The 14,966-nt window shown below is 42.9% G+C and overlaps 2 protein-coding genes and 1 pseudogene across 2 annotated transcripts in view; 2 read left to right on the top strand and 1 right to left on the bottom strand.

Moving 5' to 3' along the window:
* Positions 1 to 1,712: 1,712 nt before the first annotated feature.
* On the bottom strand, positions 1,713 to 2,214 carry LOC108513393 (histone H2B type 1). Its single transcript, XM_017849132.1, has one exon. The coding sequence runs from the start codon at positions 2,160 to 2,162 to the stop codon at positions 1,782 to 1,784; it is 381 nt and encodes a 126-aa protein (XP_017704621.1). The 5' UTR covers positions 2,163 to 2,214; the 3' UTR covers positions 1,713 to 1,781.
* On the top strand, positions 2,161 to 2,947 carry LOC108513390 (histone H2A type 1-H-like; annotated as a pseudogene).
* Positions 2,948 to 3,416: 469 nt separating this feature from the next.
* Positions 3,417 to 14,966, top strand: part of LOC108513389 (uncharacterized) — a 22,079-nt gene continuing 10,529 nt past the window's right edge. Inside the window, exon 1 of the mRNA XM_017849130.1 lies at positions 3,417 to 4,142. Coding sequence (XP_017704619.1) covers positions 3,736 to 4,142 — 407 coding nt within the window. The 5' untranslated portion in view covers positions 3,417 to 3,735. The remainder of the gene's footprint in view (positions 4,143 to 14,966) is intronic.

Here is a 14,966-nt window from a genome sequence, read left to right as displayed (position 1 = left end):
AAAGTGAGACCCTGTCTCTAAACAAAAAATTAAAACAAAAACAAATTTTGGTCACTTAATGTTCACAGTAAGCTGCTATGTGGGTATTTGCAGATAATGACATGTAGGTAATAAATATAAAATAAGATTTTAGAGCTCACATTTACACTGACAATGCCCATGGTTTCCCCTCCAGAATATAGTGCTCAGAAAAGTTAAACTTGCTGCCAGGTGATCTTTAGGGCCCAAAGGTCACCATTAATATTATTTTATTTTTAAAAGAAACTTTTGCTGGTGTAAGGACTTTGCTGTGCAACAAAGAATATGTGTATCTCCTGACCAGTTTTCTTTTATTAATTGAGCCTAAATTTCCTGACTCCTGTGACAGCAACTAGGCTTCTGCTTGGGATGTTCTCTAACAAATAGTGGGAAGTAATCCTTACAATCAGATAGAGTAGCTTCAAATCTCAGTTTTATTTATGTGTAAGGGGCTGGTTATTTAGCCTAAATTCTTGAAGTCATCCACCTGTAAAAGAGGAGATTCCATTTCACAGCTGACTGTAGGAAAAAAAAAAAAAAATCAATGAATGAATGCATTCTAAGGACTACCACACAAATGTTAATTCCTTGTAACCCTCCTCTCTTAAAATGAAATTTCAGGAAAGGAAGTTGCTGTGGACAAAGTCGTTCCAGGACACGGAGGAGGTGGTTGAGGGAGAACAGTTCTTGGAGCCTTAAAAAGGCTTACAGATAAAGCATATGAATGTAGCACCAGGAATTTTCATTTCTTTGCTCCAACTTCAGGCTATCCTGTTGCCTGTTCTTTCTCTTAAACCTCAATATGTTCAGCTAGGAAGATGGTAGAGTTCCTGATCTTGCCAAGAGGTAATATATATAGCTACGTGAAGTAATCCAATAATTATAAACTCAGTAAAATTTGTAAAGAAATTAGTGGACTTGGAAGGGGGATATGAGAATGTCTGGTAGCGATCTGCCATGGTTTAGAAATGCAACCAACAGAGGTGATTTCCTCCGTCTAATGCCGCTGCAACCATTTACAAGTTAACAACGAACTACAAGACGAATTTCGCTTTCTCAGAGCTTATTTTAGATTTCATACTACCCCAAACTTGATTTCCACCCGGCTACTACAAGTCAAGGGCAATAGGATGTTAAAGTGAAACTAAAAGCGAAAACATAGCTTTAAGGTGGTGGTGTGCAGGGAGAAGAAAAGTGGGGATCAATCTAGAACACGATTTTTCCTTAGCTGCTGAGTGAAATGTCTCATATTAAGCTGCATACGCACTTACTCCTTGGTGACCCTTACAATCTATAGGGGAAAAAACAACGAACCTGGACTTTTTTTTTTTTGACAGCAGTCTCGCTCTTATATCCCAGGTTTGAGTACAACGGCTCGATCTCGGCTCACTGCAACCTCCGCCTCCCGGGCTCAAACGATTCTTCTGACTCTGCCTCCCAAGTAGCTGGGATTAAGTCTGCCACCATTCCCGGCTAATTTTTGTATATTTTAGTAGAGACGGGATTTCACCATGTTGGCCAGGGTGGTCTCGAACTCCTGACCTCATGTGATCCGCCCTGCTCGGCCTCCAAAAGTGTTGGGATTACAGGCGTGAGCCACTGCGCCCGGCCGAACTTGGACGTTTTAGTAAACCCTTACTATCCCATGTGTTGCTTAGCCATTTTACCTTGCCAACTCTGGAAAATTACAGGTCTTTAAACGACAACATGGGTGGCTCTTAAAAGAGCCTTTGGGTCGTTGGCGCTTTTACTCAGGTAACTATTTACTTGGAGCTGGTGTACTTGGTGACAGCCTTGGTGCCCTCCGACACCGCGTGTTTGGCCAGCTCCCCGGGGAGCAGTAGGCGCACGGCCGTTTGGATCTCCCTGGAAGTGATAGTCGAGCGCTTGTTGTAATGCGCCAGGCGGGAAGCCTCGCCTGCGATGCGCTCAAAAATGTCGTTGACGAAGGAGTTCATGATACCCATAGCCTTGGACGAGATGCCGGTGTCGGGGTGGACCTGCTTCAGCACCTTGTACACGTACACGGAATAGCTCTCCTTGCGGCTGCGCTTGCGCTTCTTGCCGTCCTTCTTCTGAGCCTTGGTCACCGCCTTCTTCGAGCCCTTCTTCGGGGCAGGGGCTGACTTAGCTGGTTCTGGCATGTTCGCAGCGGAAGCGACACCGTCAAATAACCACAGGGAAATGCTGCCGAGCCCAAACTCCCTCGTTTTTTATTCCGTGCATATGCAAATGAGGCTTGCTGAGTTTCGGTTTCTGATTGGTTCTTTTAATGTCTGAATATACGATAGGCCATTTCTAAATTCCTAAATCTCATTGGCTCTCCCACAAACTCAACCTCATAATTTGACCTTTCAACTATAATTATGTAAGTCAGAAGGTTTTTTTTTTTTTAACTTTTTTTAAACACCTGCTTTTCGATTGGCTGAAATCTGTGTTCAGGAGCTAGCACAGGCCACTTTACCGAATATAGATTATAGCAGTTTAGCTGGTTGCGTTTTACTAGAACCAATCACTTTCCTTCTTCTAAACAATTATTTAAATACTTCACTGCGTCTGGATGTGGAAAGCAGGGCAGCAAAGCTGGCGCCAAGGCTAAAACGCACTCTTTCAGGGCTGGTCTCCAGTTTTCTGTGAGCCGAGGGCACCGCCTGCTCTGCAAGGGCAACTACGCCGAGCGGGTCGGGGCCGGCGCGCCAGTGTACCTGGCGGCGGTGCTGGAGTACCTGACCGCCAAGATCCTGGAGTTGGCGGGCAACGCGGCCCGCGACAGAAGACCTGCGTCATCCCCCGACGCCTGCAGCTGGCCATCCACGACGAGAAGCTCAACAAGCTGCTAGGCAAAGTTACTATCGCGCAGAGCGGTGTCCTGCCCAATATTCAGGCCGTACTGTGGCCCTGTCTATACAAGTGACTGACTAGGCGAACAGGACTAATGAGAAAATGTCTAATATCGCAAGTAAGTGCTTTAATGTATTCGGGAAGAAACAAGTTCAATAACGTTTGCAAAACCGTGTAAAGTTTACATGGACAGGGCCAGTCCAATGTTCAAGTTACCCTGCAGAAGAGGCTAGTGGGGATGGTAGCCTGGAATATCAATAGGACCCAATGAAAAGTAAATGAGAGTCGTTGGAAAATCTAAAGTCAGTCTATCCTTTAAAAGTTCTCAACCGAAGCAAAATATCATTTGGGAAAAAATACAATTCCGTTAACATTTGTTGCTCACTGTTGTATGTCGGTGACTTCTTGGTTCGTGATTTTCCAGGTACACCACCCAAGAATCCTGCCTTATAATGGTCAAAGGTTTCTAGCTAGCGGCAGTTCAAGTTACTCCGGAAAACCACACAAGATAAACTTCTCAAAACGTGGTTCTCCGAATCAGGCCCCACAACACATCTACTGAATGAGAATTAGCGTCTTCCAAAGTCTTAAAGTAGTCGTTTACGGACTACAGCTTGAGAAGCGCAGAATTACAATTTTAGGAAATTAACGCTCTTGGATCGCATACTAACAGAGAAGAGAGGATTAAAAAATGAAGTGATTCATCCAGTCAGACTTTCCAGTAATTCACCAATCACATTGTTGGACTCTTCAGCCAATGGTTTTGTTGCGCGGGACTTTTGAAAATCAACAAGGCCAATTAGAATGTTTCTGAGTATATATAAGGGTAGTTGCCACTCTGCCAAGTGGCTGAGTTTTTCTTCCAGTTAATCTGAGATGGCCCGCACCAAGCAGACTGCACGCAAGTCCACCGGTGGCAAAGCACCGCGCAAGCAGCTGGCCACTAAGGCGGCTAGGAAAAGCGCGCCGGCCACCGGCGGCGTGAAGAAGCCTCACCGCTACCGTCCCGGCACCGTGGCTCTGCGCGAGATTCGCCGCTACCAGAAGTCGACTGAGCTGCTGATCCGAAAGTTGCCTTTCCAGCGCCTGGTGCGAGAAATCGCTCAGGACTTCAAGACGGATCTTCGCTTTCAGAGTTCCGCAGTGATGGCCCTGCAGGAGGCCTGCGAAGCCTACTTGGTGGGGCTCTTTGAGGACACCAACCTGTGTGCCATCCATGCTAAGCGAGTGACTATCATGCCCAAGGACATTCAGCTAGCTCGCCGCATTCGTGGGGAGAGAGCGTAAAGGTTTCTGGGTAATAATTCTCTCCAACCCAAAGGCTCTTTTAAGAGCCGCCTACTTTCACCCGAAAATAGCTGTGATTGACTAATCGAATCTTTGAAACTTAACGTTGGTTGTAGTACTTAAGTCCTCATTTGATTGGCTTAAGTTAATGGTAAGCTTGCTATATTCCCGTGCTTTCTCTCGAACATGCCAGATTGTCAACGTCCTTTTTTTTAAATTCAAATTTAAATTTTTAATTTTTTACTGGCTATTAGGGGTTTGGTGCTTCGATTTGGTAGCGGAAGGGGACATCTGGGTTCATGTTATACATGGTTTGTCTCAAGCGTTAGTCGCGTTGTCTACTTATACCCATTATAGAAGTGGTGTTTTTTCGTAGTATATTTGTAGTTAATCCCTTTTAAAACCTTACAGTGAATGAGCATTGGCAGTTGAGAATAGGTACAGATGTTCTTGGTTGCTGCTTTTTCTTGTCTGAAGTAAGCTATTTCCACAATTCCCTGCCCCACCCCCACCCTTTTTTTTTTTTTTTTTTTAACAGTTCTTTGTCTTTTCTGTGAAATGATCCATTTTTGACCGATATCAATATCAGAAATTGGTGGCAGAAACCAAAGCCAGATTGGCTTCTACATTACTGGCAGCGTGGGCATTACCTGGGAACTTGTTAGAAGCTTGTTTCAATCCCCATCTAGGGCTGGAGTCAATCTGTATACACTTAAGATGATTGTCATGAACACTGATTTAGGAAGTCTAGGTTGTTGGTTTTGGTCTAATCAATAAAGGCATACTGCCTGTGGACTGTTACAAGGAGTGAGCTTTTGCAAAATGCATGTTTATGTTACAGAATGAAATATTCTATGAAATGTTCTCTAAAGCAAGTACACAGAACAATCCCCTAAAATAGTTTGATTTCTTTACAGATCAGTTTTCTCAATGTAACATTACAGTCACATGGGAAGGCGTTAGAAAAATCTTTACCTGGTGTTCAATGAGACTAATAGCAATCTGCAGAGTGGGCCCAGGGAATGGTAATTATTAAGATTCAGGTGCTTCTAACAAACAGCTGGGGCTGAGACTTCTTGCTACATAAATTTTAATACTCTCATTAGCTCTGGTTTGACTCCAGACTTAACACAGTTTTCTAATTGAATCTGTTTCCTTGTAGTTTGCCCTCAGAGAGAATATACTGGTCTCTAACGACTTTCTGGCTTGCTTGACTATCTTTCAACACCTGGCTTTTATAAGAATTTCTTAGGGCAACACTAATGTAAGTTGTTTTTTTTCTTTTCTTTTTTTTTTTTTGTTCTTTTCCTTTTGTTTTTTTTTTTTTTTTTTTTTTTTTTTTTTTTTAATCTAAATTTTTTTTTTTTTTTTTTTTTTCTTTTTTTTTTTGAGATACCAAGGTCCTTTCAGTGAAAGTATCAGGTTTTTAGGGATGTTACAAGGAGGAACACATACCATCCTGGGCTGCTTGGCATACAACCAAGACATCTGTTTGCATATAGAACCCTTCCTTTACAGATTAGCACAAGGCCCTGTTTGGGTATTCAGCAGATCCTCCTTTATGACCTTTATTAATTTAGCAACTTGTCATTTTTTTTTCACGTATTGCTTTTATTTTAAAAACTAATTTGACATTCCAGAATATATGGGAAAGGAGATAATAGTTTAATAAAACCTATGTTCCTCTCATCCAGCTTCAATAAAAACATTGGCTTAAGTGTATTTTATCTATTGATTTTTGTAAAGCAAATAATGAAACCGCCTAATGGGTTCACCTTGCCCGCTGCCTAGACAAAGCTGATTTATCTAGGCAGGGAATTGCAATAGAGAAAGTAATTCATGCAGAGCCAGCTGTACGGGAGACCCTAGTTTTATTGTTACTCAAATCAGTCTCCCCAGCATTCTGGGTGGGGGAAGCCGGTGAACCAGGAGTCCTGATTGGTTAGGTCAGAGATGTCATTACAAGGAGTCGAAGCTGTCTCCTTGGGCTGAGTCAGTTTCTGGGTGGAGGCCAGGAGATCTGATGAGTCAGTTTACGAATCTGGGTGGTACCAGCATCAGGTCTGCAAAATATCTCAAGCACTGATCTTAGGAGCAGTTTAGGCAGGGTCAGAATCTTATAGATTCCAGCTGCAGGACTCCTAAACTATAATGTGTGTGTGTGTGTGTGTGAGTGTTTTTTTTTTCCTTTGAGACAGAGTCTCACTGTGTCGCCCAGGATGGAGACTGCAACCTCCGCCTCCCAGGTTCGAGCGATTCTCTTGTTCAGCCTCCCAAGCAGCTGGGATTACAGGTGTGTGCCACCATGTCTAGCTAATTTTTGTATTTTTAGTAGAGACGGGGTTTCATCATATTGGCCAGGTTGGTCTCGAACTCCTGACCTCAAGTGATCTGCCTGCCTTTGCCTCCCAAAATGCTGGGATTACAGGCGTGAGCCATTACAACCGGCCCCTAAACTGTAATTTCTAATCTTGTGAGTAATTACTTAGTTCTGTCTACAAAGGCAGTCTAGTCCCCAGGCAAGGAGGTTTGTTTTGGGAAAGGGCTGTTATCATATTAGTTTTAAACTATAAACTAAGTTCCTCCCAAAGGTAGGTCAGCCTACACCCAGGAATGAACAAGGACAGCTTGAAGGTTAGAAGCAAGATGGAGTTGCTTAGGTCAGATCTCTTTGACTGTCTCAGTTACAGTTTTGCAATGGCAATTTCAATATCATTTCATCTATTTTATATATGTTATCTGCTATTTAACACCTTATGGGCCAGGTGCCTTGGCTCATGCCTGTAATCCCAGCACTTTGGCAGGCCGATGTGGGCGGATCATGTGAGGTTAGGAGTTCTTGACAAACTTGGCCAACTTGGTGAAACCCCATCTCTACTAAAAATATAAAAATTAGCTGGACTGGGCCTGGTGGTGCACGCCTGTAATCCCAGCTACTCGGGAGGTTGAGGTAGGAGACTCTTGAACTTGTGAAGTAGAGGTTGTAGTGAGCCGAGATCATGCTACTGCACTCCAGCCTGGTGACAGACCGAGACTCCATCTCAAAAATAAAAAAAATAAATTATGATGCCATCATTACTTATATAACAAATAGTATTTCTTTTTTAAAAATTTAATATGATCCATTTTGGATGACATATTTCTTTAACATTGATTTTTATTTACTGCAAATAACTGGTTGAGAATTTACAATGTACCAGATGCTGGTCTGTGCGTTGGAAATACACCCAGAGAGCGAAACACAAAATGTTTGCTCTCATGGAATTTACATTTGAGTCTGGAATAGACAGAAAATAAGCTAGATAGGTAAATATCATATGTAATATGTTAGATGGTGAGAAGGAAAAAAAATAAAGCAAGACTAAAGAGTGTCATAGGAAGCTGTAATTTAGATAAGGCAACTAATGAAGACCCTATTAAGAAGATAATATTTCAGCAAAGAGCTGAAAGAGATGAGGAAGCAACTTGTGTGGATGTGTTCAGGGAGAAGAGGAGGGAGACTGCTGAGGTACCATGGTGACCATGGGGAATGAGCAGGGGACAATAGGAGATGAAGGTGGAGAAAAGGCAGAATAATTTTCCCTTCAACTCCCACCCCCCACATAGGTTCTTAGTTGAAACAAACTATGTAACAAAAGACAGATTAACAAATGAAAAACAAGCAGAAGTGTATTAACGTATATATTACATATACATGAATGACACCCAGGGAATGAGTACACATTGAGGTGGCTTTGAATTCCAGCTTTTGTGTAGTGCCTTCCACAAAGAACAGTAAATTTTTAGAGAATTTAGAAGACGAAGGAAAAGTACTTTGAGTCTCCAGGGGTGGCAATGTTGGGGAAAGCAAACAAATAGATAAAGCGTAGTTAGTAAAGCTTGCTTTAAGATTCTTCTGGTGCATCACCAGGCCCTTAAGAGTGAAAGCTCTTCTCTGTACGTCTTTTGTTCTCCCTGATAGTGTAAACCAAAAATTCACAGGTTTATTTTTGCCAAGGTTGAAGATGCGTCTGGGAAAAAGAAACACAAGTTACACAAAATCTATGGCCTGTGAGGCCCAGGTGGGCAGATCACTTGAGGTCAGGAGTTCGAGACCAGTTTGACCAACATGGCGAAACTCCATTTCTACTAAAAAAAATACCAAAAAATTAGCCGTACGTGTTTGCACGTGCCTGTAGTCCCAGCTTCTCTGGAGGCCGAGGCACGAGAATCGTTTGTACCTGGGAGGTGTAGGTTGCAGTGAGCCAAGATCATACCACTGTACTCCAGCCTGGGTGACAGAGTGAGACTCTGTGTCTCAAAAAAAAAAAAAGAAAAGAAAAGAAAAGAAAAGAAAAGAAAAAGAAAAGTTTAGTATATTCTCAGGTAAAGAAGATGTAAAAAAGTTAAAATGGATAAAGGGAATGACAGCCAGAGGATGGGAGGGAATGTGGTAGACAGCTGTAATTTTAAAAAGGGTGGATAGGGAAGAACTCACAAGTGAGATAAGACTGAGAAAAGAAGATAACTTTTTTTGTTGTTGTTGTAGAGACGAGGCCTCACTATGTTGCCCAGGCTAGTCTCAAACTCTTGTGCTCAAGGGATCCTCTCACCTTGGCCTCCAAAAGTGCTGGGGCTACCAGACGTGAGGTACCACACCAGGCCAAGAAAATAACTTTCATCTGAGGAATGGGAGTCGTTTTAAATGATCAGGCCCACAGCCACACTAAAATGAGACAACAATCACAACCTACTCCCCTCGTTGAGATATGTATTCATCTCTAGATAGTGCTTGTTATTATAAGTAGCTACAAGTTTACCAAATAATGCCACATCCCACACTGTAACCCACACCCTGTAGCTTTACAATGTATAGCCAATAACTCATTGATGCTATTTCTGTAAACCAATGACAATTCCTGACAAAAAATTTTGTATCAGTCCACCTTCTGTCCCCCCCTTTTTGTCTTTAAAAACCTATTTTTAACAAAGGCCAGTGGAGCTCATATCCCAGATTACTTGGGACTGAGATTTCTGAGCTGCTGTCCTGACTTTGGTTCGAGTAAATTATCTTTTTTTTTTTTTTGAGACGGAGTCTTGTTCCATCACCCAGGCTTGCTCTGTCAACCAGGCTGGCGTGATCTCGGCTCACTGGGTTCACGCCATTCTTTTGCCTCAGCCTCCCGAGTAACTGGGACTATAGTCACCTGCCACCATCCCCAGCTAATTTTTTTTGTATTTTTAGTAGAAACGGGGTTTCACCATGTTAGCCAGGATGAGTTTCCATCTCCTCACCTCGTGATCTGCCTGCCTCGGCCTCCCAAAGTGCTGGGATTACAGGCGTGAACCACTGTGCCTGACCCCAATTCTTTTTTCTTTTTTTGTTTTTTTTTTGAGACGGAATCTCACTGTCACCCAGGCTGGCGTGCAGTGGCACGATCTCGGCTCACTGCCACCTCTGCCTCCTGGGTTCAAGTGATTCTCCTGCCTCAGCCTCCTGAGCGCATGCCCCTATGCCTGGCTACTTTTGTATTTTAGTAGAGAGGGGTTTCACCATGTTGGCCAGGATGATCTCCATCTCCTGACCTCGTGATCCACCTGCCTCAGCCTCCCAAAGTGTTGGGATTACAGGCGTTAGCCACCGCGCCCGACCATAAATTCTTTAAATTACGAATTGTGCTTCCGCATCTTTCTTTTAGGCCAACAAGTCTGAAGGAAATCAACTATTTCATCCCCAAGTATACTTCTTTGACATATTTTGGGATGGTTCTTTGGAGGGTCTGCAAACAGAAGTTGCCCTACAGAACTGCCTTTTGTGGAGATGTGCATCTGTTGAGAAAAACTGCTTTGGTTCTGCCAGGTTTTTTTTTCTGAGGCTTTACCTTGTCCAATCTAGGAAAGATTAAGAGTCTGACACCGGGCCAGGCTCAGTGGCTCACGCCTGTAATCCCGGCATTTTGGGAGGCCGAGGCAGGCGGATTTGAGGTGAGGAGTTCGAGGCCAGCCTGGGCCAACGTAGTGAAACCCCATCTCTACTAAAAACACAAAAATTAGCTAGGCATGGTGGCGGGCGTCTGTAATCCCTACTAGTCAGGAGGCTGAGGCAGGAGAATCGCTTGAACCCAGGAGGCGGAGGTTGCAGTGAGACGAGATAGTGCCATTGTACTCCAGCCTGGGCAACAGAGTGAGACTCCCTCTCAAAAAAAAAAAAAAAAAAAAAACCCAAAAAAATGTCTGAGTCTGACACCTTTAAAGGTCTGAAAGAAAGATTTACTATATATGTATTCTTCTTGAGGGCTGCTACCTATGAATTTTCATCTACATAACAAGACCACCTTTGTTAGCAAAGCCCTCCCATAACCTGTCTTGCGTGATTGACTACCCTAACCTGTTTTTGGCCATGCTCTGAGCCCCCATTCTTTAACCTTAAGATGGCATTTAAGGTTCTGTACCCCACTGCTGGGGTTGGGGTAATTATTCTGTGGTTCTCCCTCATGCATGTTAATAAACTTGTTTCCTTTTCTCTCCTATTAATCTGTTTTTTGTTAATTGATATTTGAGAAAAACTTCAGAGGGTGAAGGGGAAGATTTTTCTTGGTCCTGACAAGACTAAGCAGAGAAGAGAGTGAGTTCTATATACATCTGTAGGAAGATCATACCAGAGAGACGAAACATTGATTCATGGATCCTGAGTTGGGTGCATATTTGGGCTATGGACATTGTTCTGATTGCCAACTACATAAAACCAGGGTCTTTGTTTTTCTTAAGCTGGAATTTCCAGGTAACTCAGTACAGATTTATACTTTTTTTTTTTTTTTTTTTTTTTTTTTGAGATGGAGTTTTGTTCTTGTTGCCCAGGCTGCAGTGCAATGGCACAATCTCAGCTCACTGCAACCTCCGCCTCCCGGGTTCAAGTGATTCTCCTGCCTGAACCTCCCGAGTAGCTGGGATTACAGGCATGTGCCACAACGTCCGGCTAATTTTTGTATGTTTAGTTGAGACGGGGTTTTGCCATGTTAGTCAGGCTTGTTCACTACTCCTGACCTCAGGTGATCTACCAACCTCAGCCTCCCAAAGTGCTGGGATTACAGGAGTGAGCCACCGCGCCTAGCCTTTTTTTTTCTTTTTTTTGAGACACAGTCTCACTTTGTTGCCCAGGCTGGAGTGCAGTGGCGTGATCTTGGCCCACTGTAACCTCCGCCTCCCTGGTTCAAGCACTGCTGCATGCCTCAGCCTCCCAAGTAGCTGGGAATACAGGCGCCTGCACGCCTAGCTAAGTTTTGTATTTTTTAGTAGAGATGGGGTTTCGCCAGGTTGGCCAGGCTGGTCTTGAACTCCTGACCTCAGGTGATCTGCCAGCCTCGGCCTCCCAACGTGCTGGGATTACAGGCATGAGCCACTGCACCCGGCCTGATTCATACATTTTCATTTTTCAAAAGTGTTGTTCCAGATACCCAAGGACATTCAGTTAAGACTGAACCAAGAGGCAGGGGCAGGAAAAGATGAGCAATGAGTGCTAACCCCATGGAGGACTGCTCACCCTATTCAAGGACACCAGTAGTTAAGGAAAGAGTATTATTATATGGTAATTTATTTAAAATACAAAATAAGAGATCTGGAAAATTGCTATCATTTTACTTTTCACATGAAAGAATCCAATGTAGTCTTTATAAAAAGGCTTTATATGCTGTAACATTTTCTGAGATTTCATTATACTAGATATCTATGGATGAGCTCCCAAGTACAAAGAAAACTGCTCCTACTGGCAACAGAACTCCACATTAAAATTTCTATAATGGTTATAATATGATGGCTGAATCCATAATGAATAAAACAAAATTAAATTATGAAGATGATACATGTTCCCAACTACCGATTTTGAGCCCTAGAGAAACCTTGACAAAAAATTGAGAGATCACATTTCTTCTTAATCCTTCATATTGAGTGAGACTAATTGTCCAATATGAGATCCAGGGAGTTTATTTATGATTATAACTGATAATAATGGACTATCAATTACTTTCACTTTTTTGGTAAGTGCAGTTAGAGGAAAAAAGACGTGTCTGGGGTCCTACAAAATTTACCCAGATTATTCTGTGATGCTTTTGGGGAACAATGTCAAAATTATAGTCTCTATTTTCTCCTTGAACTTTTCTTTTCTCTTTCTTTCTCTTTCTTTTTTTTTTTTTTGAGACAGTCTCATTCTGTTATCTAGGCTGGACTGCAATGGTGTGATCCTAGCTCACTGCAGTCTCGAACTCCTTGCCTCAAGCAACCTTCCCCACCTCTGTCTCCCAAAGTGTTGGATTACAGGCATGAGTCATGACCCCTGGCCTCCTTACTGATTTTGTTTAATTTTTTTTTTTTTATTATAGAGATGAGGTCTCACTATATTACCCAGACTGGTCTTGAACTCCTGGGCTCAAGTGATCCTCATGCCTCAGCATCCCAAAGTGCTGCAATTACTGGTGTGAGTCACAGCATCCAGCCCTCCTTATGCTTTTCTAATTGAGGATCCAAGAGGCAACATATCCTATGAAACTACCTCATCCTCATGGTCACATCCACATTGAAAGATCACTAGGCTGTGGACGGAAGTTCTGCTGCTGATAGAGTTGAATATAGCTTCCTCTCCTCTGTTTAACTCTTAAGAAGTCCACATTTTGCTTTGTTTCGCTCAATGAAATCTTATGTTTCTTTTACAGATGAAGTGTTTTGACCTGAAGATTCATCCAGCAACAAGTGAATGCATTTCCTTTTAGAAATTAAGAATCTGGACCCTTCTTTGGTGCAGAGCATACTAGTTAAGATAAATACAAGTTTATTTTCTGTGGATATGAGGTTCAAAAAGGGTATTCTAGATCAACAGGTCCCTCTTTGTTCCAGCAGTAGTTCTGGAACCCAAATTCCCTCTGTCTTTGTGGCTTAGCCATCTTAAATGTGGCTTCCACATTTGCCCTGCAAAGGGAAAGAAGATGGAAAAATCCTTCGTGGAAAGTTGTTATGTCCCAGGCCTGGAAATGTCAATCTTTACTTGTATTTATGTTCCATTGGCAGGAACTTAGCTAAAAGGCCACACCTAATTGGAAGAGAAGCTGAAGAAAGAGGTTTCAACATGGGCCCAAAAGAAGAAAAAGGTTAAATTAATGACCAGAATTAATAAGAGAAAAAGCATATGAATTTATTAACGTGTACACTGCAGAGGGGGTTGGATAGAGTGATCACCCAATATTGCAATTGGGCATAGATGTTTATCCTACTTCCTAGGGAAATGGGAGCTTGAGAAGTGTTTTTAGGGGTATAATATGATTTGTTTTATGCGACCACTAGAGCCGGCGCCAGAGGAAAAGGCAAGTAGGCAAGATAAAAAAGGAAACTTTATTACCTAGCCAATGTAAAGAAAGAGGAAGCGAGGTTCACCGGTCTCCAGCGGCGGAGGCCGAGGAAGTCGCTCCGGCGTTCTCCGACGAGGTTCCTGGGTCCCGCGTACGAGGAGTGGCCCGCCCGGCGCCTGCCGGGAGCAGCTTTTATGTTTTGGGCCTGGGAGTGGGAGGGCAGTAGGCGGGAGGCGGGCGGGTGGAGGGCTGTGCGGTGGGCACGGCCAGGTAAATCTTGGTCCCTTCGGATTGACCACACCTGGCGCATGCCCGGTTGATCTGCACCTTCCCGGGCTGTGGGAAAGTTGGTGAAGAAGAACCCGGAAGTGCGCCATCTTAGTCACCTTTGTTCTTTGTTTCCCTCTCCCTCCCTCCAGACATAATAAATGACTTTTAGGGGAATTCAGTGGGCTTGAAGAACATGCAAGAGCCTGGGACAATGTCTGTTAGGGCTGCAGAGTAGGCAGTGGTTTGTGACAGAATCTATCTAGGCTTGTTGACAGGCTTGTGTTTCTCCCTGTGATATTAGTTCATTTAATGAAAACTCAGGATAGAGACAAAAGATAATTGTATTCTTTGGCAGGTTTGGACTTTAGGCAGATAAGGAACTTCTGAAAACAACTTCATCCTGTACTTTGGGAGACACAGAGAATTGAGAGATAGGAGGGATGGGGAGAAGGTCAGAGAGACCTTGTAGCTTCTTCAGTTCAGGATGTCAAAGTGCCATATTTTGGGATATCAGTTTCTGAGCCCCAACAGTGTCATATATCTTTGATTTTAGATATCATCTCTTGCTCTCAATCCATTTCCAGAAAACCTGCTTATCTTCTGAAGTTGCTGTGCAGAAGCCCCCATGTTGTTCTTCATAGTGGTAGAAACAAAAGTGAAATAAAAGTCAGAATTCTTTGTTACACCCAACTGTAAGCTTGAGCAATCGCCTCATCATTACAAAAATTTATTCTTTCTGGTTTATAAATGAGGAAACAAGCTGAATGATTCTGCATAATGCCTAAAGTCATCCAGTTAATAAATGATGTAACAAATTTCAACCCAGGTAGTAGGTCTCAAAACTCTCCTAATGTTAAGCATATTCCATTGCTGTGCTATAGTTTGTGAAAATAAATAAAATTTGATGTGATGGTGCATTTCTGTAGCCCGTCCTACTCTGGAGGCTGAGGTGGGAGAGTCATTAGAGACATGAGTTGGAGGCTGCAGTGAGCTATGATTGAGCCACTGCACTCCAGGCTGGGTGACAAAATGAGACCTCATCTCCTTAAGAAGAAAAAACACACAAAAAAACCAGCTGTTGGAATTCCCAAAACACATTAAGATTGAGAGAGATGAGAAAACTTGAGTTCTTTTTTTTCTTGTTCTCTACAGTGTCTAGAATTAAGCAACATTAGGCATTAGGGAGAAAAGTCTCCTGCCTTCTTTTTTTTTTTTTTTTTTGAGATGGAATCTCAC

Source organism: Rhinopithecus bieti, unplaced genomic scaffold, assembly GCF_001698545.2.
Source record: "Rhinopithecus bieti isolate Rb0 unplaced genomic scaffold, ASM169854v2 scaffold_32760, whole genome shotgun sequence".
In the NCBI taxonomy this organism is placed as follows: Eukaryota; Metazoa; Chordata; class Mammalia; order Primates; family Cercopithecidae; genus Rhinopithecus; species Rhinopithecus bieti.
Note: the sequence above shows the minus strand (reverse complement) of the source record. Positions and strands in the feature narration are given on the sequence as shown.